Raw genomic sequence first — 27867 nt, forward strand, 5'->3', positions numbered from 1 at the left:
GATGAGGAATGAGAGATTTATTTTTCCTGTGCTGTGCACACATCAAAACACACGTGCTTTTGCATGAAATCTGCTAAGCAAGGCTGTACTGTGTAACCAGCTACTTCTGTCCGTTTCCTGCTCTTCTGGTGGTCTGCAGATTTACAAGATGCCATCGAAATGAATTACAAGCAGAGACAGTAATTAAAGTCTGGTGAACAGTTAATGTTTTCCAATGTACACCACATGAATTCGAACTTTCTATTATTCTCTTTAACGGTGAGAATGAAGATACTGCATAGGGCCCTGTCCCATCTTCCTTATCATCAGCTCGCTTCTGATATAGGAATGCTTCAAGAAAACATGGGGAAAAAATCAACTAAAAACACGTATCTCCTGATTTCATTTTTCCTAGAGGGAAAAAAGCAAATTAAGAACTACTATGGTTTTCTGACAAATTGTGCTTCTGAAGTTTCAACTGCAGTTCTCATCTGCCCTTTCTCCTTCTCTTGGATTCACTAATTTGTGTACTATTTGAATAAACATGCATCTCCTCAGAACACAAATGTTACTTAGGAAGCAGAAACAGTCTGAACAGCAAACTGCATACTTACTTTCTCCTCCTGTAACATTCTTTACTGTGTTCTTAACTGAAGAATACGTGACAGTAATGAAATAAACTTCAGTGTTGCTTGAGGCTCCCAGAGCAACATGAAAGTTCACGTGCATCAGAATTTGCAGTATGTTTTACTTACTGATTTACTTCACAGGCACAAAACTGCTCAGATTTTCTTCAGTGTTTTAACTGTAGTCAGGGTAATAATGCACATATGTAACTTCTGAGACAGAACCTCTCTATCTACTTTCATATAACACCTTCATAGTACAAGTATCTTTAACCTCTAATTAAGTTGCATCTTTATATTTGCTTTGATAAAACTATACTAGGTTGAGCAGAAGTCTCACGTGTATCAAGCTTTTCAAATTTGGAATTATCTGTGCAGTTTCTCTGAACCCACTCCAAATTTTCCATGACTTGTGTGTGTGTAGATGCAGTATTGTAGTAACAGTCACACTGATTCACCTTTATTTCACCTCCCTGCTCATATTTTCCAGTATAACTTTGAAAAATCTTGACTGCCTAGCATGAATACAGATCTTTCTCAACATCATTCTGTTCCAGAATACTGTCCCATAAACTTACGATACAGTTATGAAAACAATGTATGTTTTGGTGCCATGTAATGTGGCATTTGAATACAATAAAATATACTTGCCAAGCCATTCAGTTCAAATACGGAAGGTGGATTCTACCTTACTACTATTTATCTGCCAACTTTAGCCATACCTGCAAATCTTGCAAGCTGTGACTAATGATTACTGGGTAAATCCAATCTATGTACATCTACTTTAGTAACTCTAAGTGTATTTATTATTTCTGCTTTTTTGTGTGTGCATGCAAAGAGGAAAATGCTCAGTTCTTGTTTCCTTCTATAAGCTATAGTCAGATAATTCAAAGAAAATTAAATCTGTTTTTCCACCATCAGTTTATACTGCTTTCTGATGGACAACCTCCCCTCATGCTCATCTAATCTCCCATAAACACTGGTTTAAATCAAGTTTCTTCTTTGCCATAATTGAAGTCAGGAAGAGATTAAACTTGCTTTCTTCTTTCCAGTAACAAAATATTTAAATGATGACAGCATACTGAAAAAACAAACCCAGGGACTGTGGCTGCTAATTACTGCTCCCATTTTCTATCCTCTTAACTTTGAAGCTCTGCATCTATTCCATGACATACAGCAGAAATATGCATGAGTTGTGAGTCTCCCTCTAGAAGGGGGAAAACTAATTGACAGCCCGAAGGCTGAATCCAGCCCCGCAAGACAGTGTACTTGACTTCCACAATGGCCTGGAGCAAGACTGCACATCCTGTACTGTGCTAACAATTTGCTTAGCCCACAGGAGAGCAGGAAAGAAAGAAAATGGAGTAAGGACAAGTAAAGGGTGGGGAAGGGTAATAGAGTGGTTTGATGGCTGACCGGCTGAAAAAGGAAGTGGAACAGCTTCAGCACTTTCCCACCTTGTCCAGTTGCTTATCCAGAGAGCAGCCAGCACAAAACTAAGCCAAGTCAAGCCGAGTGCAGGCTGGGTCATTCACAGGATTTGCCCCAGACTGGGCTAAACCAGAGGGATAGACTCCCGCCACGGTGACTTCCACAACTACACTAGGCTCCAAAGTCAACCCACCTTTTATAACAGGCTTTTCAGAAGTAGCTTTACTAGGTCTGCTTAGGGCAGACCAAGAGTGAACCAGTACTCCAACCACCCCTCCAAGCAAGATGAGAGGAAGACAGCATCATTCCTGTACAGGACCTAAAATCTCTCCTAACAGAGGTCGTTATCCTGGAGCAGTGAGCTGGGCTGGATGTTCCTGGCCTGGACACTAAGTCCCCTTCTTCCCATCCACTGTGTATTAAAGCAAAGGGTCTACATTTGACCCTTAAAAGTTCTTCTTGCACACATGTGAAATTAAAATCCACACCAATTTGTTTCTGCAAGAGCAGTCCCAAGTTCAGCAGAAACACACTAAAATGAAGTTATGAAAACAAGCATTTCTGTACCAAACTCTCTAGTGCATTTTGTAGCAGCTAAGTATTATTCAGCTCTCCCTTTTGCAGCCTTCCCACTGTAGACAATGGAGGGTTAAATATACAATCATCTTGATATATTCATCTGATCCATGAGCAGCTGGCAGGAGAAGAAAAAAAAAAGTGGCCCATAACCATAAGGAACCAGCAATCTAGGGTCTAGAGAAATAAATCCATAGAAGGAAAACTGAAAATTACAAGTTAGAGAACTAAATTTATATCCCAGCACCACCCAAAAGGGATAATTGTGGAACATTTCAAAGGACTTTGAAAGTTATTTGCAATTAGTGCTAAAAATAGCTATGAAACATTTCAAATAGTCTTGAAAGCCTAGTGATAAAGAGTGGTCTTGTGAGCAGGAAATGCAACAGCAAGTCCCCACATCTCCCCACAATTGACAGACATCTTTCTGACCTTCCAAGACCGGTATTTGATTTCTTCCTGTCTCAGATTTTTTATCTGTAGAACAGCAATAGTATGACCTCATTACTACCCAAGTACAAGCATATCTAAACACTTATAAAATGCTTTAAAAAGTCATAAAAAAAAAGGTCACAAAGCAATAGAAAGATACCCATTTCAAAGTATATGTATTGATACTCTTTTTTTTCTGTACAGGGTAATTTACTAAAATAAGACTATGATTTTACTTTAAACCCAAAATAGTTGCAAAATTTTTCAAGTTGAAAAAAAAGTTCAATTTTAAAATGCTGAAACAACTTGAAGAGCCTATCCTTCCACCTTTTATTAACATCACTGGACTGGTTCAGCCCATTATTAATGAATAAAGGTACATACCATAGAGATTTTGATTATTTTTATTTTAGTACAAATTCCGTGATGACAGTTTTGTTTATTTCATTATCTGCTTCTTTAATTATTATTAATATACTTACTGTGTATCTTACTTTGTTAAGAGACTTTGCCATCATATGACATAGCTTTTCAAAAAAGCTGCTGGGTGCCTATTTATCAAAGGACAGTCCTTTCCATTGTATTACAATTTATGTTTACTCAGAAAGTGGTACATAGATGTTTTGAAGCAAATTCAGCTAATTAACCAAAAACGTAGTAGTTATACAGAACAGTCCAGAAGAAGACATTTTTATAAAATATCTTAGAAAAGTTACATTATCAGTGGAGCCCTTCCTGTTTTAGAACCTTACTACAGACTGCACTGAAGAACTAATTCCACTAATAAAACAGGAGCCAAACAAATTATCTTCAGATAAAGATGTCTATGAGGCAGACTCACTAGTATCCAATGAAAAATTTAAGGGCAGCAAGGTATTCAAGGAATCCACTTAATTATTGCCATCTTGCTCTTGTGGCATTTTTAGTCTGCATATTCTATATACTTTAGAATGAAAAAGAGAGTCGTTTTTGACGACAGATGAAAACCTGAAAGCTTTTAAGTTTCTATACACTCTATCTGTGGTATAATTGCTAAGTAAGGATAAGGTACTGAGCTGAATACCAAACTTAGAACAGTTTCAGCCACTAAACTCTTTACTTGGAAGAGCTGAGGAACAGAAGTAACCAAAAATGCCCTTACATCTGGAAATGGTTACAGAAACCAAAATGGTAAGTGTGTACAAAACAGTACAATCACATACATCCTTAAGACTTTTTTTTTTTTAAGAGCATGGGTTGGAAAATGAATTTAACGCAGTGTTTTTTCCACTTTGTTATGAAGATTTAGAACTGAATCATAGCACCCAAGTAGGTAAAATATTAAATTTCAGTCAAGACAGATCTAGTGAACTGCTCCCCTCCAATCAATTTTGATAGCATAGAAGCACAAAGAAGCTCAGTTTAGAGAGTCCACATGTGTTTAATCTTTGATTAATTGAACAAAAAGTAAGTGCCTCCAGCCGTATTTCTTTTAATCACAGGAAAGATATCTTTTCAGTTGCTTTGCTAGTAAGAGAGAGTCAGCAGATGTCTGTCTGGTCTGAAGGGAATTTCTCCTTCTCGGGAGAAAACAGTTTAAATAGAAGAGGAACAGCCATATGCTGACTATGCACAGCTTAACAGATGACGTAGAGAGCCATCCACTTCCACAGGGAGTAGAACAGGGCAGTCTTCAAATTAAATTTCTTTCAAATTCAAAGCAATCATCTGAAATCAATTTACATACAGGATCCAACTCAGACAGTTCTCATCAAAACAGCTCACAGACAAAAAGATGCAAATCCATCTTTGTCAGCAGCCTGATTTTTAAGAAAGGTTTCAGTGTGCTGGCAGTAAAATAATAATAATAATAATTTCTTCAAAATTTTAAATACAGCTGATACCTTTGTTTCCTGGAGGAGGAGGATTCAAAATAATAACAACAATGAAATCTCATCCATATGAAGTATTTGGCAAAGGTTCTATATGCATACACTAAAGGGTATTGACACAATGCAAATTTTTCTCCAAATTTAGCTCAGGAGCAGGTGTTTCAGTACTTCAGGAAAACATGCAGGATTAGAAAAAAAAAAAAAAAGCATCCAAACAAGCAATGCATGAGAATTACCAGACAGCATTGTGTTTGCCTGACTTTATACTTTGACTGTATTATCATCTAGGAAATGTAAACACGAATAAAAAGAGAAATGATCATCTTCACTTCATTTAGTTATACCAAGGTGACTTTGGGGGAAAAAAAAAAAGTCAGAGTTTAAAGCAGAAACTGGCAAAGAAAAGGAATTAGAGATCTATTGGTTTAAAAGGGCATATCAAAATCCCCTTGGAATAGCAGAAGCCCACCAACCAGACAAAAACTGAGAAGACAGACAGCGATCCCAACCCATTTGATAATCTCCACCACAGAGCTCCACCAAACTCTGCTTCAGGTGCTGTCTTCCACGGCCCACGAAGCGTAGGAGTTTGAGACCTGCCGAGGGGCACCTCACCAAGCGCTTTGGGAGAGGAGGAGTCTGCAGCAGAGACTGAAAACAGGCCGTGGGACTAAGACCTCTGTTTCCTTCTTTATGTAACTCGGATGACTCCCTTTATTGATGCTTCTAGTCGATGTTAATCTGAATTGTTTTCCACATGCTTCTGAACAGCAACAGATCTAAGAACAGCTTTAGTCAACTATGTTGATTGGATTCAGGAAAGTGACTTATACATCTATCTCAGGTTCATGCTTGAGAAGTTAGAGCCCTTTAAACTCCACCATTTATACATTTTTTTTGTTCACTCAGACTGATGAGTCTACTGCAAGGCATATCTTCCACTTGTAAGAACCGACTTCTCCAGTTTTGCTTTGAGGTTTCAGATAACCTTCTACCCATCCCACGGAAAGACTGTCACTACATTCTTTGATCTATGGATTTGCTGCAATGCACTGCAATTTCTGGCAAGACTACAAAACAATTTATTTGATCATCCATCCCATCATGGTCACCATATTATCCTAAATTACTCATCTGCTTAAAAATAATCTGTACAGTCACAGTATTATAACTTATCAAGAGCTTTGTCAGATAAAAGTAACCTAAACTCCTCTCTTCCACGTAGCTTCTAAAACACTAAGAACAGCCTTCCTCGGTCAGACAAAGGGCTCACTTGGCCCATTACTTTTTTGCCCTGACCTTGGCAGGAGTAGATAGATGCACTGAACAGGTGTCTTACTGCTCTGTTTTCACAGTAGTTCTAAGACTCATACGTATGAGTATCTAGAAAAAACTTCCATTCCTTGTATCCATATCATTATACCCAATAACAATACCATTGATATGTGAACTGTCTTGACAATGCCATTAGTTATAATTCAAGTTTACTGAGGACACGTGTCAACATAAGTCCTCTTAGTCTGTTTCCAAAATACATTGAAGCTTAGCATTTCACATCTAGTGGGAAAGATATGAACAGTATGGGCTTCCAAATATCTGCACAGAACAACCAAAATCATAAGACAATGATCTTATGTATGCACATTATACAACCTTCAGATCTTTAAAGTTTATTTATATGTTCCCAGATAAAAGTTGTCTTTAGGTAACACACGTACAATTTTCCTTAAATTAAAGACTTATACATAACTTCAGAATGTAGTTATACCATGCTGACTGTGTCAGTTTGGATACATATTTTAAGTCGTTGCATCTTCAGTCAAGCTTTTTTTTTTAAAAAAAAAATCTGTATCCTGTTTTATTCCTCAATACATAAATTGAACTTGCTCCCCCTGTACAGAATGAACATCCAATTACTCTGGTAAGGAACATCCCTTATTTTATTCTTTTATTTCATGAGTATTGGCAGGACGGAATCATCAAAAATTCACCAAGTAATATCAAAAAAAATGTAACAGTTCTTTTTTTTTCTCTCCCCCATGACCCAAGGGTGGACTATGGCCTGAAGAAACCTAGTCCTGAACAAAACCATAAATGAAAACCTCAGAAAAAATCCCCCCAAAACACAGAACTTCCATGGTATCTCAAAACTAATTACACACTAAAAACAAAATCATCCACAACTTAGACAAAACTTTGCCAAATAAAATCATAAACAACATAAACAGCACGATTGACATACATAGCTTTCAATACGTCTTGCAAAGTACTCCATGTAGCATGTGAGTGCAGGAAATCAGCTCTTTCTAGCAGGGCCTTCTGTACCAGCCTGCTCTCAAACCAACCCATAGGTTCGGTAGCCTACAACCTGATGGTAGGCTCTCCTCCCAGGGTTACACTGTCCTTTGCCTGCAGCACACTCGATGTTGCTGCAAGTCAGGAGGAACCCCCAGAGTCCACACACTGGAAGGAAAAACAAAGACTGGTCTGCTTTTGTCATGGCATGAATAGATGTATCACCATGGGAGTCCCAGACTACTAACTAGATCTGAGCTATCTTCACTCTACAAGTGTTTGTTTTGGATCCCACGTAACAGATTCGATCTCAAACAATCGGCATGGAAGCAACCTATAAAGCCATAGGAGTATTAATTTATACACAGCTTGCACACACAAACTATTTCTATTATCGCTGGAATGGAAACAATTTTAAATATATTAATATTTCTAGAACTGTGGTTTGAATTGCTGTATATAGTCAAAGTATTGATAACTATGTATGGTTTCTTTATCAAGCACTAAATGGAAGCCATAGCCTGCCCCACTGCATGTGCCTATTGGCCCACTGCACAGATAATGTGAAGCAAACAAAATGGTCATGATCCACAGCTGTGTTATCTGTTATTTAATGAACTGATGGTAAGGACTACAGCTTTAATAGCAAAAATCCTATGACAAGTTAGGGACCCTCCCCTCCCCAGGACAGAGCAAGAAAGACCATTCTAAAACTAGCAGTAAATACCATAAGAAACGCTGAAATGTAGCCAACAAAAGCTGAGCTGGGGGTATTTTTTCATTTCTTTTGTGAGGTACAAATTGTAAAACAGCATACAAATATATCAAGTAATTAAAATCATTTTAGCATAGCTTTTAAGAACAAAATTCTTAAATTTTTGGTAAGATACATGAAAATATAGTAAATGAAGCAGCTGTTGGAAGCATAGAAAATATACCACCATTATCCAATACAGCCTTTTGTATAGTAGATCTGTTGATCATGCAAATAAACAGAAATGAAAAAAAATGATGGTTTGGTTAAAAAAGGGCATATTTTTTCTCTCAGGCCATGGGTGTCTCAAATTATGGAAGTTCTGATATGCTTCCAAAATATTTTGTTCATTGTCTTGCAATTGAAAAGCAAGTAACCCATTGTTTGCTTGATTCTTTTAAAACAGCAGTGTCAGCACATTTGGGATTGTTTAAAACACAGAACATTTATAAAAATTAAGTGGTTTGAATTTTGACACTATGGCATTACTTTCAACTAATAATGCTAGCATTAAACCAGGGAGACCCGATCTTGCCTAAAATTTATGGGAAATGAGAAAAATCTCCAGCTAATTGAACAGCTCATATTCTGTATAACACAGCAAAATGAAGCACAGATAAGTCATTGCTGATCTTTGGATTCTGTAGCAACCTTTTCTTTTTCCGCCAAAGGAATTTCAGAACAACAGGGAATACTCCATTTTATCAGCGTTGATTAATGATAATGCTGATGCAACCATCCTCTTCACAGGATGGTTATCTCTGTTTATGGGAATTCAAAGGAACTTAAAGTGGTTTTAACAGTAAGACACCTGCACTGACTGTATGCCATTCTTACTCCTGAATGACTTTAAAAGTACACCAATGCATTATTAGAACTCTAACAGTTACCTACTATATGCTGAAGATTATGTTACAAAGATGACAAAGCTGTATGTGAAAGAATCATGCCAAATTCCCTGGTCTTAACTCTAACTCTTCTCTAAACTCTCACTGTGAAAGAAGAAATGGTCTAATTCAGTGGGAAGCAATGGATTTCATATCTTGGTTTCCTCAAGTAAAACCATTTTAGATTGATTCAGCCCCCTTCTCTGAAACTTGATGTGGGCCTTATGTGGATTGCTTGCGTGAAGATTAATTCTGTTCACAAAGAGAATGAACACAGAGACACAACATATTGGCTTCACGTTGGGATGGTCCAACTTGAAGACAATACAAAATTATGTCCTAATTGCACCCAGTAAAGGAGACCAACTTAATTCATTTTAATTCATAATCTCCTGAAATATTTTTTCTGTTTCCAATTTGAATCACAATTGAATATATATATATATTTAAATATGTCACTATTTTACCTTTAAACCATGTAATAGGACAGATGGGAATGTCAGGACAGCTGTGGAAGGCTCATGGAAGACCAATTTCTCTAACTGAACGATGATTATAATAGTAATTATAATACAATTAAATCTAAGAACAGCCACTATAATATTTAAGAATCCCTTTGCTGTTCTGTTGGAATTCTGTGTAGCCACACTTCCATGCCCTTTTTTGTTTCATATCACAAATCTCAAGTAGATGTACAGAGTAGAAATATGTATACAAAATATGAATATAAAACCTCTCTAATTCCTTAGGTAGGTTGAACAGGACAAGATTTCCTTATCTTTCAATCTGTGTCTTACAGGTGTGAGAAAACACAATCAGGAAAGTCTTTAAAATATGGGAGTTTTGTAAAGCATCTGCTATCCTCATTAGGTCTAACTCAGTATGTGACAACACCATTTTAGCAAAAAAAAAAAGTGTAAGGTTCACTTCTCAAACATTCATGGATGTAATACTACTATGCTTAACAGACAGAGAAACAGAAACACAGAAATAGCATACAAATGCACGCTAGGATCTAGAAGTCTGACAAGATGTTTCAAATAAGTTTAGTTTTTCCATGTCTTCTTCATGCTCAGGTCTCATTAGGAAAAACAGTCTTCCTAGAAATAACATTTAGTGGGATTTCCTAGTAGCACTAATAAATGCCTTCAATTACCAGGGGCTCAATGAAAGAAACAGAATAAACAAAGAGTAAAAATAAGAGTTCACATGCCTTTAAAAACTAGGTGGGGGACTTAAACTACATTAATATTCAATCTCTTAATGTTCTTCAACTGACTGTAATGCCAGAGGAAATAGATATACCCAAACTTTTATGAGTAGGCAAAAAAAAAATTGTTCTTGCTTTCCTCAAGTAGAGGTAACTACATTACAAAGAGTAGCACACTGACATGCAATTTTGACTTAGTTGTGCGGATATTTCTTCTAAATGACATTACATCTTTTGTTAAAATATGATTCAGATACAGTTTATAGTAATCCAGGCTTTCAATTCTTGCTACAGCTGCATAGTAAGAGTAAGGTAAATCTACCACTGATAAATCTTTTAATAAGCATTAGCAATACTACTGCTATGAAACCTTCTATGCCTCAAGCAACTTTTGTTAATGCCATGACTTGTGGTAAGCAACAGCATAGCTTCACCAAATTTTTTGAGATCCTCCCTTTGTCTGAAGCTTCTTTGGCTGAAGCAAAAAACAAAGGAAGGAAATAGAACTTTCTATTTAAATACCTTTCAATTGAAAGGAGCATGAGACAATTTCAGAAACATTCTTTGAACAGTTAGTTATGACAGTTTATTACTATTTGCTTTTTAATTTAGAATGAACAGTTAAATATTTCTGAAGGATCGATTTGATGAATCACTGTCCCACACAAGCATATTTTAGGTAGCATGTTACAGTGAAGAAGCACTGTAAAGAAAAAAAAATAAAAGAAAAAGAGCTTAATGAGATTCTCCTAAAGTTGAAATCCTTCTTCATTAACTTGAATGCCTATGTGCATATAAAAGTCACTTGTTTACCAGCAAGAGGTAATAGCTCATGAAACAAAGTCTGCAGATTTGTTCATTAATTTCAGCTGGGCTTAAAACAGTGCTGTACCATAGCAGTGATGGATGGCGCGTTCAGTAACTTTACCTAACACCATACATACAAGACCATATGACTTTTTGGAAAAAAGAAAAAAAAAAAAATCAGATTTGACTTCTCACTGCAAGAAGGAAAGAAGGATACTACTGTTTTAGAATCATTGAGCAGACAGCTGTTGAGTCACATTTCGTGACTCTTTTTTTGCAATTATTATTTTCTTTAAGTCACAGCACAGTAAATATACAAACTGGGACTCTGCTGGGATCTAACAGACAAAGCATTTGGACTATTATCCAGTGTAAATTGATAATAACAGCTTATGTAGCGTAAAATACGCCGCTACTTAGGTTACAGGTTACGTACATGTGTACTTACTTTACAAATACTTTTGCAAAAGCATTACTTTTGAGAAACAAGTCCATATATCAATGGAAAAAATTCAAGTGTTGCAATAAAACTTACTGTAGAACTTTCACGGCAAAAGTGGAAGAAATTTCTCTCAGAGAAACATGATTTAAAATAAGAGTTGAAGAAGCCACTGAGCAGCAAACAAAACAAACTTCATTTGCACTTGATTTTTCAAAAGATCCTCAAAAACTTTGGAGTGGAAAAAGAACGATGAATATATCCCTGCAAATATTGTTGCCTCTCTTGATATAGCTAAACTTCTACATAATGCTACAAAACACACATCCATGTGATTCACAGATATCATTTTCCTTAAAAAGGAGTAATGGGAGAAAAGTATAAAAGGAAAGCTATCACATGCCAATAACTGAATTTGATCTTGATCATATACATGCATTCATCAGACAATCTTGAAAGATTCAAGAATATGAAGTCCCTGCAGTCACCTTCCATTTTGCTGATGTACAACTTCACAGTTTTCAAAACATCTTTGGCTTCTCTGCTGTGAAAAATGACTTGACTCCCTCTTGTTTATGTGATAGCCAAAATTGTCTCAAGAACAGTTCCATTTTGTGCTCCCACCCGTAAAAGGTGACATTTATAGGGAGAATTACCTAGTTTAATTTTGACAGGGACATGCCCTTTATGAGGTTTGTTAGGACCTTTCATAACTGTAGAATGTGTCACTTGTAGGTAGTAATCTGAAACCAGTTACATTCCTCAAAAACAAAACAGGCAGCTAATTTAAGTAGGTCTCCAGAGATCAAAGAGCCGAGTTCAGGAAGTCAAGAAGAGGGAGGCAAATGGACTTGTAGCAGGCTAAGTCTGTAAAGAATGACAGGCTGTTATCTGATTATCCCATCACACACCCTTTTTGTGCTACCATATTGAAGATTCATTCTACTGCAAATTAAGTTTGAACATACACAGTGAGCCTCCATGTCATAAATTATGTGGGAGTAACATTTCAAATAAAGATGAAACCAGTCAACTATAAAAAAAATCCCCAACCTAAACACGACTTACATCTCTTTACTTGACTTGTAATTTAGCTTTTTGCCGAGTTCATATTTATGCAAATTTAGATCCTTCCATTTATGAAGATCTTATACATTTAAATTACACAGAAAATGTCATTTAGTATCAAATTAAAAAGTGATTTTTCACATGCTGTGTAGCTTAGAATAGTTTTACATGTCTCTAAAGTGCGTGAGAAATTTTAATTCTTGAAATATTGGGTGGCTATCAGGGAAAACTACAGTCCCTGTAATATAATCAAATAGAATACAGTTCACGTGGGTTCAAGTACTGGTTGGGTAGATTTAAGAAAGATACCACTGTATCATACAGGATCATCTTGCTTTTAAAGCATTTTTGGGAGTTGGTACAGAGACAGCTTCAAGGAAATAACCACAGAAACTGAAGGAAATGCAACTTGAAAAAAAAAAAAAACAACATTATTGAGTATATAACAAATCTATGATGCCATAAGTAGATACATGGGATCTTCAAACATTTTGCAAAGGCCGCAAGAGGCAGAAACAGAATAAGAAAACTCTTTAAAAAAACTCTTACTTAACTTGATTTTCTGATTATTATAGATGGCATTTAAGTCTTGTTCAATACTATTAAGGACTATAGTGTCATGACTGAGATACACATCAGTGTAAGAAAATGCAGCATGCTTTGGATTAAATGACATGAACACCTCAGTCAAGTCGACAAAGAAAGTGACTTTTCTATTTCTGCTGAATAGAAAAAGGACAAAGCAGAGGGATTTTTTTTCTCAACTGCTACAATTTACTGGGGATTTTAGTGTCTTTTCCATTGTGGCTATCACATTTAAAGCTTTTATTTTATTTATTTTTAAGAGTTCCTTAAACACACATAGCTTCACTATAGGAGATAAAGCAGATTTTAATATTCTGTATTTGCTTAATTTTTGGTATGAGATCTCTCTACTTTTCTTGCTTTATAACTGCAGAATCAACGCACATCCTACTTAAAGAACACATTCACCTTGTTACACAGTCCACATAGAGAATGTATTGCCTATCTCAATGATGAGTGATGGAACTGCTTAGAAAATGAGCTTCACAAAGGAGTAAAGGACATGAAAATTTTTAGTATTTACCTAAATCAGAAGTCAAATTCACATGTCCATCAACCTAATTGAAATGGTTACTCTAATAGGTGACAGGAAAAAAAAAGTCATGCTAAATTCCCTATCACGTTATAAAATATAAAGTGGTAAAGACAGGAGTTGCTTCCTCTAGTGCTTTAACTGCTAAGCTTTCACAAAACATTTGTTTCCTATGTTTTTTGGTTAAACTTGCAGCAAAGCACAACCAAATGATTACTCTAAATGATATTCTGTATTTTGTAAATGGAAATAAATCTAACATATTTTTGAATGTTTACAGAGTAAACTACAACATAAGGATTTCTAAAACTGCAATTGTATGTGACTACATGCACAGAATTGTAAATGCTGTTATGTTCAAAACAGGTGTACTGAGAAGTTAATCAAAACAGCTTACTGATTTGTAACAATCCACTATGAATATAACTACATCTTATAACGATGACAGCATAGAAGCTATAAACCACAGATTTTGAATTTAACATAAATTTATCCCACCAACCTGCAACTCTTCTTGCTCCTCACCTCTTCTGTGCTATCTAAAATATTTCGGTGCTTTTGCAGTGCCACATCACCTTTTCCATTAAAATCATAACCTTTTCTGTTAAAATTCTTTGTCTATAATCCGCTGGTAAACAACTAAAATCATGTACTGTTATACTGTTACCAACCTACAAATCTTATTTCCAACTAAAGAGAGCAATTACTTTCCCTTGCAATGGTGTTGGTGTGTATTTTCTGACACTAGACCTCAAAATGAGAGCACTTTTGAACTGGACTAGCAATTTAACATTATACTACTGTTAGGTGGCACACATTTGAAAAGATACTCATTTTATTTTTGCCTTGTCTATTTGAAGATACTCATTTTATTTTTGCCTTTTAAGAGGCAGAGCCTCTTAAAGAAAAAAAAAAAACTACTGGTCATATCAGTATTCTGTATGCAGACCTTGTCAGTAAGACTCTTACTGTAATCACATGAAGATGACTTAAGGCAGAGCTTACATACCCATCTAGTAACAGTGGAATTCATATGTGCAATCGTGTATCAACTACTGAAGTCTACCTCACGGACAATGCAGAAACACTACGTGTATTTCAGACATTACTTCTAGGCGCATCATAAACCACAGAGTATGAAATAAGCATGGCCACTGCTTTGCTGCACGGACAAAATGTTAAAACTCATTTAAGAATCAACAAGCACTGGTACAAAGTAAATAACAGCATCCAGATAAAATCAGAATCTCTTAAACATGGAGGCCCAGTAAAACACATGTACACCTACAACATACTGTATATAGCATTTTTAACTGATCAACAGAGAGTTTAAAAAGGTTATACGTTTGCTGGATAAACATACTTCCAGTTAGCCAAGCACCAATTATTTTTATCGCTAAAGCAGTAACAAGGAAACAGCATGGTCATAGGTCTTAATCACATCCATTTAGTGTGTTATATGTGATGCTGGAGATCCTTCTGGTAGAAGCATTATGAAGTACTCTCTGAATGTGGGCAAGGCTAGGCAAAGGGCTCAAACAAACGAACAACTTTATAGCCCATTTCCTTCACCTCCTGTGGGAGTTAAGGTTTATCAGAAGGGCTGGATTTTCATAAGTCATACACCAACAGTGGCATCTACTTAGCTTGCCTAAAGGTTGACCGACAGCTCTGACTCCCAATATGAATTGTTTAGTCAGAGAGATCACTATTTTCAGAGAGTGATTGACCAAGTTCTGAACTGGCTCTTCAACACAACAGATGAATCGCTATAGATTACACAGGAAGCCTAGAAAAGCAACTTAAGATAGATAACTAACTTCTGGATTGGAAGGTTTCCTCTCATACTTAACTATCCCAAAACTGACATTTTTTGACCTACACATGGCCTTTCGTATGGCATGTTCAAAACCCTTTCATGTACCCTCTCTTCCTCTGAAATGAGGAGACTTTAAAGAGCATACAGGAAGAGATAAGGAATACAAAGTGACATGAACACACTTGACTGTTCTTTCCTTTGACCAAATACTTATAACTAAAGAGATCATTTGTAGACCACTTCTTTTAGAGCAAAACAATATTATTTTGTGTCTCTAAATACGCCTTTTTTTTTTTTTGAGTGTTTATTTGAGCAACAATTCCAAATGTACCCTGGTAGTTAAAATCCTGGCTGCCTTGCCTCCTCTTACATGTGGTGTTTTGCATGGGTATTTGGAGAGGAAAAAACATCTGTAAGTTGAAATTAATTATACAAAATCTAACAAACACATCTAATAATCATAATTCCATGGAAGCATGAAGATGTGTGCAAGCATACAGAAATATCTTAATTTATAAAGTGATAGGATACCTCTTCCATCTTTCTATTTTCTTAACTCTACTAAAATGCATATAATAAGACTAACCATATAGTTCATTCATTGTTTTTGTGCTAATGATTCATAGGCAGCCCATTTTTTTTTTTTAAATCTTTGAATAACATCAAAGTAAGGGGCTGCTACTGAAGAGTGGGGAAAAAGGAAAAAAGAAAAAAAAAGCACTTACTTGCCACTTCCAGCGATGCATTATGACTTACAGCTTCCCCAAGGTAATTCCTTGCCACGCAGACATAGACCCCTTCATCCGGCCTACTCTTGCGCCCATGAACTATGCGTAAGAAAAATAAAGATCCGCTGGGCAGCAGCATCCGATGGGAACGAGGGTCATCCTTGTCAGTTTCCACTCTTTCCCCACCTTTATACCACTCAATGGTTGGGGTTGGTCTTCCTTCAGCTTTACAGTTTAAAGTTGCTGGTTCTCCTTTTGAAACAATTAAATCAGAAGGGTGTTCAACAATTCGAGGTGGAAAATCTTCTTGACGAAGACGGGAACCTACAACATAAAAATGCGAAGTTTTCTTATTAGATCCCTGCCAGGTAATTATAAAGTTTTGCAATACAACTACTAAACCATTACCCTATAGTGCAGGATTTTAATAAGAATAGCTATTAACACATTTCTAATTGGAAAAAAAAAAGCCCCTTACTGTATTTCATTGTGTGGAAGGCTCTCCCAAGTGAATAAATTCAAAAGCACTTTTCAAAATGCAACCTATAATAGTGAAATAAACTGCCATTTTCCTAAATCATACACATGAATATATCAATATAAAAATGGATGCAAATTTATACATACATAAATATGTATACATGTAATTATGAAAACCAGTTCTACAGATACTCTGCAGTCATCAGGCCATCTCTGGCAAAACCGTTACTGCTCTAATTTATAACACAAAGTCATGATCAACTTCATTCAACCTTTTGGGAAGTTCAACAACTCACGCAAAGCCTATGGAGTAAGCCTAACTTCTCCAGTACCCACAAAGTTGCTTTATTCTGCTTGTACTATCAGCTCTTTTTAGTGACTTGTTAAACAGTACCACGGGTGTAGAAATACACAGAATGCCCAAGTGCTTCTTACAGTTCTTGTATCAGGAAAACCAGAGCTACTTTTTATATTAAATATTTTTAACCACCTTGACTACGCATTACCCAATCTGAAATTCTGAGCCAACATAAGACAAAAGCACTGGGGATGAAAGAAGAGTTACAAGCAAACAAGATGCTCTTTTAGAAAGACACTCAAGTTCAGCCTAATTCAAACTGTGAGCTCAGAGCAGCCTGGAAATACTATAATAATCTGGACAGATATACAATAGAGGATAATATGACAACAAACTGGGTGCCCAAGAACTCTGAATTAGAGATAGGGTGCGACCTAAACTTTTGTAGGTTTAAATCTCAATTGACTCAATTAAATCTCAATTGACCCAATTTTAAATTACTATTTTCCTTATTTCTTTCTTTATATTTAACTTTGCCATGTATAAAATTAGTCTCACAACTTTTGTGATGAGCCACTCCCTCATACAACTCCACTGCCCTCAAACGAGCATACCTCACAAGGAAAGACACAGAAACAATCCCACAATCGATGGAATTGAGTACACTTTCAGCAAGTTTGCAGATGACACCAAGCTGTGTGGTGCAATTGATAACAAAGAAGGAGATGCCATTCAAAGGGACCTGGACAGGCTGGAGAAGTGGGCCCATGTGAACCTAACGAGGTTCAAGTCCAAGTACAAGGTCCTGCACCTGGGTCAGGGCAACCCCAGACACGAACACAGACTGGGAGAAGAACTCATTGAGGGCAGCTATGCAGAGAAGGACTTGGAGGTTCTGGTGGACAAAAAGGCTCATGAGCCAGCAGTGCATGTTTGCAGCCCAGAAGTCCAGCTGCATCCTGGGCTGCATCAACAGAGGGGTGGCCAGCAGGGAGAGGGAGGTGATTGTGCCCCTCTGCTCTGCCCTCATGAGGCCCCACCTGGAATACTGCATCCAAGTCTGGAGCCGGCAGCACAAGAAAGATGCGGATCTGTTAAAGCAAGTCCAGAGAAGTGCCACAAAGATGATCAGAGGGCTGGAGCACCTCTCCTATGAAGAAAGGCTCAGTGAGCTGGGGATGTGCAGCCTGCAGAAGAGAAGGCTCCCGGGAGACTTCATTGAAGCCTTTCAGTACTTAAAGGGGGCTTATAAAAAGGATGGAGAGGGATTCTTTAATTGGGTAGATAATGACAGGACAAGGGGGAATGGTCTTAAAATAAAAGAGGATAGATTTAAACTAGACATTAGGAGGAAATTCTTCACTGAGAGGGGAGTGAGGCACTGGAACAGGTTGCCCAGAGAAGTTGTGGATGCCCCATCCCTGGAGGTGTTCAAGGCCAGGCTGGATGAGGCCTTGGCCAACCTGATCTAGTGGGAGGCATCCCTGCCTATGGCAGGCAGGTTGGATTTATATGATCTTTAAGGTTCCTTCCAACCCACACCATTCTATGATTCTATGAAACAAAAGGCTAGAAAGCCCAAACCAACTGTACATCACTCTGGAAATGTAAAAATCCCAAGTTCAAAGTAAAACGTATATAAAGATAGTTAAGAATTCTTTCAAAAACCCAAGTTTGTGTATGTGATACTACATGTCTAAGGTTTGTATTTTCACAGATTCTACCAGCCAGCTAGTACGCAATACAGTTTTAAGCCTTTCTGTTGTTTCCATCAGCCAGGCCCACACCACAAATAAATGAAATACCATTTTCAGATATATTGTATGTATACCTTCCATACTGACGTTCAAGTCACTTTACACTAACTGAAAGTACCATACAGAATAAAAGTTCGAAGACTGACCTCTAAATTTTCTTGAAAACAGACTCAAGATTCTTGAGGGGGCAAAGTTCTTATGTAAGGTCAAGTTCTCTGATAACTCCAGGAACGCTCATATACTTTTGAGACTTCATTGATTGGTAACATCAGAGGAATTAAAATGATGGAAATGTCAATTATTTTATATATATATTTAATCTGGTGTTTTATAAAGCAGCCTGTCTCTAGAAAAATTCATAAAATTGCTTGAAGCTGAAAGGGACAAAGTTATAATTAGTTGACTGGCACATAGTGAGCATTAACCACAGATTTAGTGACAACCACCTGAGGGATATAATGGCCTTGACAACTAAGTTATAATCTTCCCACATATCTATACATTTTTATTTTTATTTTAAAGTCTCTTTCATTTTAGCCTAGTTATTTAAGCTGCATTTATGCTTTATTGAGAATAAGCAGCTTCGATTATCAATGCCAATCTTACAGTGGGCACCAATCATGTAATTTTCCTGTCAAAAATCCATCCTGAAGGGATGTTTGGTTAAAAAAAAAAAAATAGAAGCAGAACACCTATTATACACTGGATCTGCCATTAGATATACAGAGCTGCTTCTCCTCCCAACCCCCAAAAGATGACAGCACTGTGTTATAGGAACTAACCAACTTGTGTTCCGTGCTTTTGTTCTAACTCAAATCTTCCATAAAAACTCAACAGGATGCGACCAATTAAAGTACGCCATACTAATTATTTCATGACGCTACTTAAAAGAACAGTTAATATGAAATCATGTTTCCAGTTTCTTGGACTGTGCCACAATTATTTTTACAAGAATTCAAGCACTGAAATAAACAGACATGAAAGTTCAAAGAAAGATAGCATTAGATGAATGCTAAATTTGCAGTGGCAAGAATTGTGTTTCTTCTTGCCTTAAAACTTCCTGTTGGTATAATATACGAAGTACTGAAAATAGAATGGAATATGCATTTAAATAGGAAAGCTGCTATAATGGGTACAAATACTGCTGACCTCCTGGGGAGAGAGGAAGAAAGAGGTCCCGTTCATTTTCAATTTCACAAATACAGCATTTAACGCATGTTTTTAGAACACTAGATCTCTAGTCCATTCTTTTATTGAAGAGCTTAATATTTTAACATAAGAACTAAGTTACTGTCCTGATTGGTATACAAGATATTAATAAAATGCTAACAAACAAAACTACAGCTTTAAAAAAATCAGTGTTAGGTGGTTCCTGCAAATAATTATTCTTCAAAAGAACATGAGCGATCCATTTTTACCAGTAGTATTTCAACTACTTTTAACTTAATTTTTCAGAAAGTGATGGAATTTTTCTGTGGTTTTGTTTATACTGATTAGAAAGACACTCGGTATCTCTGTTGCTCTAACAGTTAGAAATCTTTCTCTAATTCTCAAGTTAAACACAGCCATGAGTAGTACATACCTAACTCTTCCTGCACTTGAGTTGCCCTTGAATTCAGATTCACTGACACACTTACAGATTGCAAGTGTAAGATTGCAAGTTTTTCCTTTTTTAACCACCCTCCTGGATTTTGTGTTCTTGTAGCTGTTAGAAATCAACAAACTAATCTCCTCTGATTTTCTTCTCGTAAGATTTGCTCACCATTTCCCTGTCTTAAGTTCCAGTTTGAGTTCATCCTTTCTGAACACAGAAAACTCAAACCTAACACGGGTAAGAAGCAGACTTAAAATACTATTGCAAGAGCACACAATGACACAGTGAGACATCATGTTACACAGGATAAATATCTAAATGAATCAAAGAATTTTCTATGAAGTAGCTTTTCTGCACAGAGCCATTTAACTAACCTAACCCATTGGGTTTACTTGTTCTCATAGACGGCAGATAATTTTCAAGGAAAAAAAAATGGGACAAATCAGATTCTCAGAGAGTGAAAAAGATGCTTTAGCTTCTGCTAATAAAGAACTCCATTTGTATCTTATTTTTAGAGTATTTTTTCTCTTTGTATCCTAGTCCAGCCCTAATAGAACATCCAATTTCCTGAGCTTTGCAGCCTGCAAGAGTAGTGCATTTTAAAAAGCAAGTATTTTGAAATTTCCTTTACAGATGTTGCAGCCATAACCAAAGGCATGGAATGAAGTAATGCTGTGCCTGTTTCTTCAGATTTCCCCCGAACTGTCAACTAAGAAGAGAAATTTTACTTTTGAATTCTGCTTTGGAAGAAAGCACTAGAGCCAAGACTACACTAAATTGGTATTTCTGAAACACTAGAATTTGAGAATAGAGTTGCATCACTTTGGACTTGCAAAGTAGTTCTTTGTACAGTTATGAAGAGTTTTATTTACAACAGCTGTTGATTTCTAACAACTGAGTACTCAACTTCTGGTTCAGGATAAAAAAATATATTCTTTTTACTTAAATCCTGCCATAACTTTGCACAGTCATAACTGTGCACACCTTCATAAATTCTTTAAAAGGATGCCACCTTTATAACCAAAAATTGCAGACAGCAGAGGTGTTACATTCCCGTAAGTGAGCTGATATCTGTACCCTAAGGAGAAAAATGAATAGCTGGAACATGATTAACGCCCACCCAGGACTACAGGTTTATGGAAATACATTTTAAGACGTGTTCAATGCTTCCAAATATTAAGCTGGGAGTAGGTCCAGTTCTTTCCAATAATTCAGATATCATAAAAAGAGATAAGCAAGGCACTCAGTTTGGATCAGTAGAACCTGAAATTCCCCTACATGTTCCCCATGAAGACAAGCATCTATGTTTTCTTCTAAACACACGCTGGAAAACAGGAGGGCACAAGAAAAGCACTAGACGCTATCACCCCACCTATGAAACTATTGTGATGTTCCCTAAAAAGAGGGTTGTTTTGTTGTTTTTATTATTTTACTGCTTCTTTCTCCAGTTTACACCATTATGTCAAGAAATACTTTTGTCTCTCCTTTAAGTGGCATTGGAGTTTCTGTTCCTAATAACAGACAAAATGATCAATTAATCTTTCATTATTTCTGGTACTGAGGTATATTTCTGGATAAACCAAGTTGCACTTTAAATACAAAGTGTTTATAAAATCTTAAAAGAAATTGTGGGTCATGCCGTTTAAACTTAGCTGCAGGCACCCATGAAACTTTTTTCCACTTAGAAAGATAACCTTGAAGTATCTCATGTTGCTAAGACATCATGAATTACATCACATTTCTGTCCTGGTTACAACACTATCAGGAGATGTCAGAAGCTAGTAATTTACTGTATGTGTACAGTCAAAAAAATCTAGACTAACCACAGACAGCCTCGAGTTTTAAGCTATGTCTGCCTCTTCCCCCAAAAAAAGAGATTAAAAAACACATCACATCCAGACTGATCTGGTACGTGGCTCTTGTACTACGAGATGTAACCCACGTATAGCCACATTCAATTTACACAATACTTTTGTATTAGTCAACTGAGTAGAAGCTAACTGAAGTATTATAGCAATAAACTAAATAAGGGAGAAAAACAAGAATATATTACATTGGCTTAAATTGTTTGCTTCTGTTCCTTATTCTACAACATATCCAGACATAAATGACTAGGTCAAAAAAACTAAGTTTTTAGGCAAAAAGACTTCTACAAAGATGATGGCATCTCATAGATATTTAAATATTCTATCTGGTATGAATTAAAAAAATACTGGCAGGTACTGCATTGCATAGATACTAACAACAGCTTTGTTTTAGTCCATAAAATTACATTTCTCAGGAAATACTATGACAGACTGGCTCTCTGAAGTGATCACTTTTAAAGTGATCTGTTACAGGCAACTGTAAGAGTCATTCTTTAGTTTCTTAATCCAAAATTAAATGCAACTCTTTAAAGTTGGTTTTGGACAGACTATTTATTTTCAACAGACATAGCTTTACAGTGAACCCTCATTACACAAATACATGTTACTGGTTTGTCCAGCAGTTAGCATGTATAAGTCCTAACCTGGTTATTCATTAAGTGTAGCTAGAATATAAATTTAAAATAATAACATTTATATTGAGCTATGTAAGAGGTTGACATTTGCATAAAACACTAGGAACATCACCTACTGCCCGAGGATAAAAAGTGTTTGGTTTTATTTTTCTTTCCCTCAGCTCTGCTCTCCAGCAAGATATGTATCTCATTTGATTTTAGTGGATACTGAAGTAGTGTGAGATGGCATTATCTAGAGTGCTGGCTTCTGAAACCAAACCTCATTCAATAAAAATTACAGTATCCCCCATCAAACTGGTAAGTTCAGAACAGTATTTTCCCTGAAAGACTAATGAAATTACAGGAGTATCTTTTATTAATATTGCAAATTAACTATGACACAGTGAGTAATCACACTACGTTTCAAAAACAAATACTGAGGTAATGAAGCCTACTCCATTAATTATTTTTTCTTTGAAATGGTTGCAGTAATGTTGGGAGATATTTCCTGCACTGGGATAATACAGAGAACAAGAGCTCAACAGCAAGACAGACCCACAAACAGATCTGAAGGCAAGCTCATCTTTGGAAGCTGGGATGTGACGATCTTGAAGCCACAAGCTGCTTGGAGATGATCACAGTAAACTGAAGGATGCATAAAGCAATGAGGTTGGGCAGGTGCAGAGGGAACTCAGAGAAGACTGACATTGCTAGAGCAATGGCCAAGGAACAGCAGTCAAGGGTGTCAAACCAAATACAGACTATCCTCCTGGATCATCATACTCCTCATTCATGAATAGATACACCTAAGCATACCTCCTTTCCTTTGGGTTGTTCTTTTTAAAAAAACATTTAGTCATGAAAACCAATGTTACACATTCTATGCATGTATTTCAGAGGGATTGCCTACACACTATTTTGGACTTAAACCCACTTCTTACCATGCTTAAGAATACTGACTTCTACTTCATTTCCAACTCCAGATTCAGTGTGAGACTCAATCTGATCTTGATCAACTGCATGTTCAAACATTTGAAAGATGTTGAGGGAAGAGAAAAAGGATCTGCATTTCCTCGTGACTGTAGGGAAGCCAAAGAAACAGCAAATAGAGCCTAGGGTTTTCTCTTCTCAAGCAGCACTCAACTCTGAGGCAACAGAAGCACAGTACTGTGACAGCCAACAGCATTCCTAGGCTTTTGCTTGTGCTAGTTTTGCTACATCTCACAGAAATAACATTAAATATATTTTGAAAACAAGAATAAGTGGAAAGGAGAAATACAACGATGTGAAACACCTCACCAAATTCCTACTTTAAGATGATTCTAAATGTGTTTATCGGCAAGGGTGAATGAAATATCACAACTGCCCTCAGGAATCTAAATGTTAGGTATTTTTTGGAGGGTGACATCAGCTCAGGAATAAGTTTGAATTTAATACTCTAATTATTTAGTTAATGCTAATAATTTAGAGAAGATTAACAATAGAATAAAGAGTCATTATAAAGTAGCTAAGTTACATTACTTCTGTTGTTGGTATTTTAATGTGTTAAACATTTGGATTGAAACAAATCTATTTCACTCCATCTAAAACAATCCAACTTTTTGTACAATGTTGAGTTTGGAAAATTACAGAAAGGCTAGACATTTCCAATGTCCAAGTTGTTACAATAATACATTACTGTTATGTTTTACTTGCATAAGGAAGAAAGAGTGGAAATTTAAATCCAAATGAAACAACTACTTACAATGAGTTGTTTAGAAGTACATTAAATGTACAGATCAATATAAATTATTTTATTTTAAGCATAAATGGAAAAATAATTATACAAATCCAATTTAATAAACTCATACTTAAAAATTGTCTATCCATATCCTCTTTCCAAAACACACTTTATTCAAATGGAAAGCTAAATAAATTAGTATTAAGTGTGAAAGGTAGCATGCTTGCAGTGGAAAGCAGTAAATATCTCCTCCTGCAAAGAGAAGAAAAAGGACCGGTGATCCCGCAGACTTCGAATGAAGCATGTGCTGAGCTGGAAGGAACGCTGCCCAGGGAACCAGAACGTGCGGCTGGACAACGAAGCCTCAGTGAGCGATGATTCTGGTTGGAACAATCAACTGGAACTAATCCAGTATTTTCAAAAACACCTGGGATATATTTTTTAACTTCCCATATAAATGTGAATCAGTCACATACTTTACAAAACATATCTCCAACTATTTCTTTATCAGAAAGCCATGAGTTACTTGGCACAGCAATCAACATGACATCACTGTTTGATGACCTAAAAATCTCTTTCTGTTGCTTTTCACTAATATAAAGCTATGTCAAAACACCAAGCATTACCTTTCCCCAGAAATAAACTTCCACCTTTTGTTACCATTAAAACTCTTTTTCTGAGTGATGGAGTAATGTATTCCCTTTGACAGGAAGGTGACAAAATTTTACATTCCTCAGATAAGAAACACCATTGGCTTTAAATTTGAAGCCAAAGAAACCTTAAACTGAAGAGCAGCACACTCTTCTTCTATAATTGTTCTGACTTCTTTGCATAAAGCATACCTTAACAATTCTAACATTACATCCTACTGTAGATGAACTGCATTACACAGAAAACAATGTCCCAGGACATCCTTAAATGTACAGTGGTATCGGTCCCGAAAACTATCGCTCAGACTTTTTCTTCCCTGAGATGAAGAACTAACGCTACCATTACCGTCTGTATTCTGAGGTCCCATTTCAGAGCATGGCTGCTGAACACACAGTGAAAAATTATGAGAAATTTCCATTATCTCTGCCATTCCTATACCTTCCCAACTGGATTTTAATTCTGGTTGTAGTGAAAATGGCATTGGCAACTTGTAAACAACCATGCTGAAAACTTTGGTATCATTCAACAGCCACTGCAGAGATTCCTAAAAACAGGGCCTGGAAAAATTCCATTCCTCAGGCTTGCATACTTACTCTTACATAAACTTTCAGTTAGCAATGTTTCCTATTTTTGCGTGTGCACATTTCTATGTTAAAACACAACAGTATCTGTGAATGAACAGAAAACTCAAAGGAAATAGTTTCAAAACAAATGTAAGTTTCAAAGCACTCACTGTAGACACTAACTTTTGTTTTCAAGCATGAAAACTGTATTTAATATCTGTCTATACAAAATTAACAGGAGAAAAAATATGAAATGCATACTCTTACAGGTTATGGATAAAAGAAATGGTGAAAATATTAGACTGTTTTCCCGAATAGTGGCTTCTTCAGAAAATCTGTAGCTAATAGCCTAAGCGTTCAGCAGCTTGACATGTATTTAAACATCTAAAACAAAGCTTTTGAGATATCTTATATGATAGGCACACTCAAGGCAGATATTTAAATAGCACCAGTCTTAGGTGAGTTATTAACTTCTTCAAGAAAATGTACTGAATCACAGTTTTAAGCATAATTGTCTGGAGTAATTTATACTTCCAGAAAACAAAATATTTGAAATGGCCTTTTAAAGGATTAGTAACAAATCCCTAGAGGAATGCAGCCCAGCTCAATCAGTTTTCAACCTTAAAAGCAAATTCTGACATAATCAGAACATGAATGAAGATAATGTTTATAGCTTCCATGGTATGCTAAAATGTTAGAATTTTACAGATAAATAAAAATGTTGTTGACTGAGCCTACTGAAGCTTACAGTGGAATGAAAAAAAAAAGATTAAAGAAGAGCAGTAGCTCATGGTTGTTGAGGATGAGATTTAAGGAGTGAAGAACATTTTAATAGTATGAGAAAAAGTTAGAAAAATATAATTATTTGATCAAAAGAAAGAAGACAGGAGTAGGATTTTATTCTGCATATTTTTAAAACCTAGTTTAATAACTAGCCTGTGAATTACTATTAATAGGGTTTTGATGAAGGGATTAGAGTGCTGATGGAGACGCATCAACATTTAGATACGGGAAACGGCAAAAGGAATGAGGGGGAAGAGGTAAGAGAAAGCCAGTGTTACATAACCATGGTGCTTTGAGTGGAAAGCAACAGAGATGAATGCAAGAAGTAAATGAGGGAAAACAAAAACCTCAGAACTCTGCAGAGCTGTGCAACAAAGGCACAAGAACCTTGAACATAAAAGACAACAGCCAGCAAAAATGATGAGAGGAACAGAGCTGTATGATTCAAGATTACAATGCATTATACAACACAACTACAGGCCAGCAGGAAGAGGCTCATGTGGTATATAAATGTCAATTATGAAGAAGCCTCAAAATGATTAAGGAGAATAACTATTTGAAAATAAAGGAAAGGAATTGTTGTTATTACTTCTATCAGCAGCCACTATATGACAGTGGGGTTCAAGCAGTAAAAAAAAAAAAAAAAATAGGTTATGTCAGGAACTAATAAACAGTAGAACAACATGACCAAGAATATCATCCAACTTTATCAATTGATCTAAAAAAACAACAACAACAACAACAACACATTACTTCTCTGCACAATGCTTCTTTCACAATTTAATGATAGGCAAGTGGAAAAAAACAGCAACCTATAAAAACAGGGCAGCTAGGTTCAAATAACCTGCTGCTACACCAAGTAGGTTCCTTTAGTAAAGGAAATCTATTTTGAATCTTTAAGACTAAGATTGATTGAATATGATATTATTAGAGTTTTCCTTCCAAAAAAATTAAACTGCATTTGACAAGTACGTAGAAATGCTGAGGGGAAAAAAGCTACCTATATTCGTAACAAAACAAATTTCATCAAGTACAAATATGTCACCTTCTATTGCTCAGGGCTATGGTAATGCATCCAATCATGCACTGAATCTGCCTGTTCACTAAGAATGCATGTTCCTCTCAGATTTATTACACAGGGACTAGGTTTAATTACCACCTTCATCCCATCTCCTTCCCTCCTCCCATGACTACACCATGCAGAACTTGTTCAATTCCTCCTGAGAGGCAAAAGTAGGCCGGGGCCTTTACTGCCACCCCAAAACTCGAACCTCACTAGAAACTTACACTGTTGCTAACACTGCATAACATGTTACAGCAAAGGTAGGCTATCAGCCATGACTTGAGTGGTGGATTCAAAGAACTATCGGTTATATACATTTTCATCCTTGCAAAGGACTATCCCACGTTTTAGGCAAGCTTTTCTTGCAATAGGGTTTTCAAGGCTAAGCTCCCTTTCTGTATCAAAAAGACAAGTACAGCATATTTTCTAAACTCTAAAAG

At 36.3% G+C, this 27867-nt stretch overlaps 1 protein-coding gene across 4 annotated transcripts in view; it reads right to left on the reverse strand.

Annotated features, from left to right (window-relative positions):
• Nucleotides 1–27867, reverse strand: part of ROBO1 (roundabout guidance receptor 1) — a 702920-nt gene that overhangs the window by 264016 nt on the left and 411037 nt on the right. For all 4 annotated transcript variants that reach the window (XM_080587354.1, XM_080587355.1, XM_080587357.1 and 1 more), the window contains one exon: nucleotides 16037–16363. In XM_080587354.1, coding sequence (XP_080443480.1) covers nucleotides 16037–16363 — 327 coding nt within the window. The remainder of the gene's footprint in view (nucleotides 1–16036; nucleotides 16364–27867) is intronic.

Source organism: Anser brachyrhynchus (genome assembly GCF_964034855.1).
Source record: "Anser brachyrhynchus genome assembly, chromosome: 1".
NCBI lineage: Eukaryota > Metazoa > Chordata > Aves > Anseriformes > Anatidae > Anser > Anser brachyrhynchus.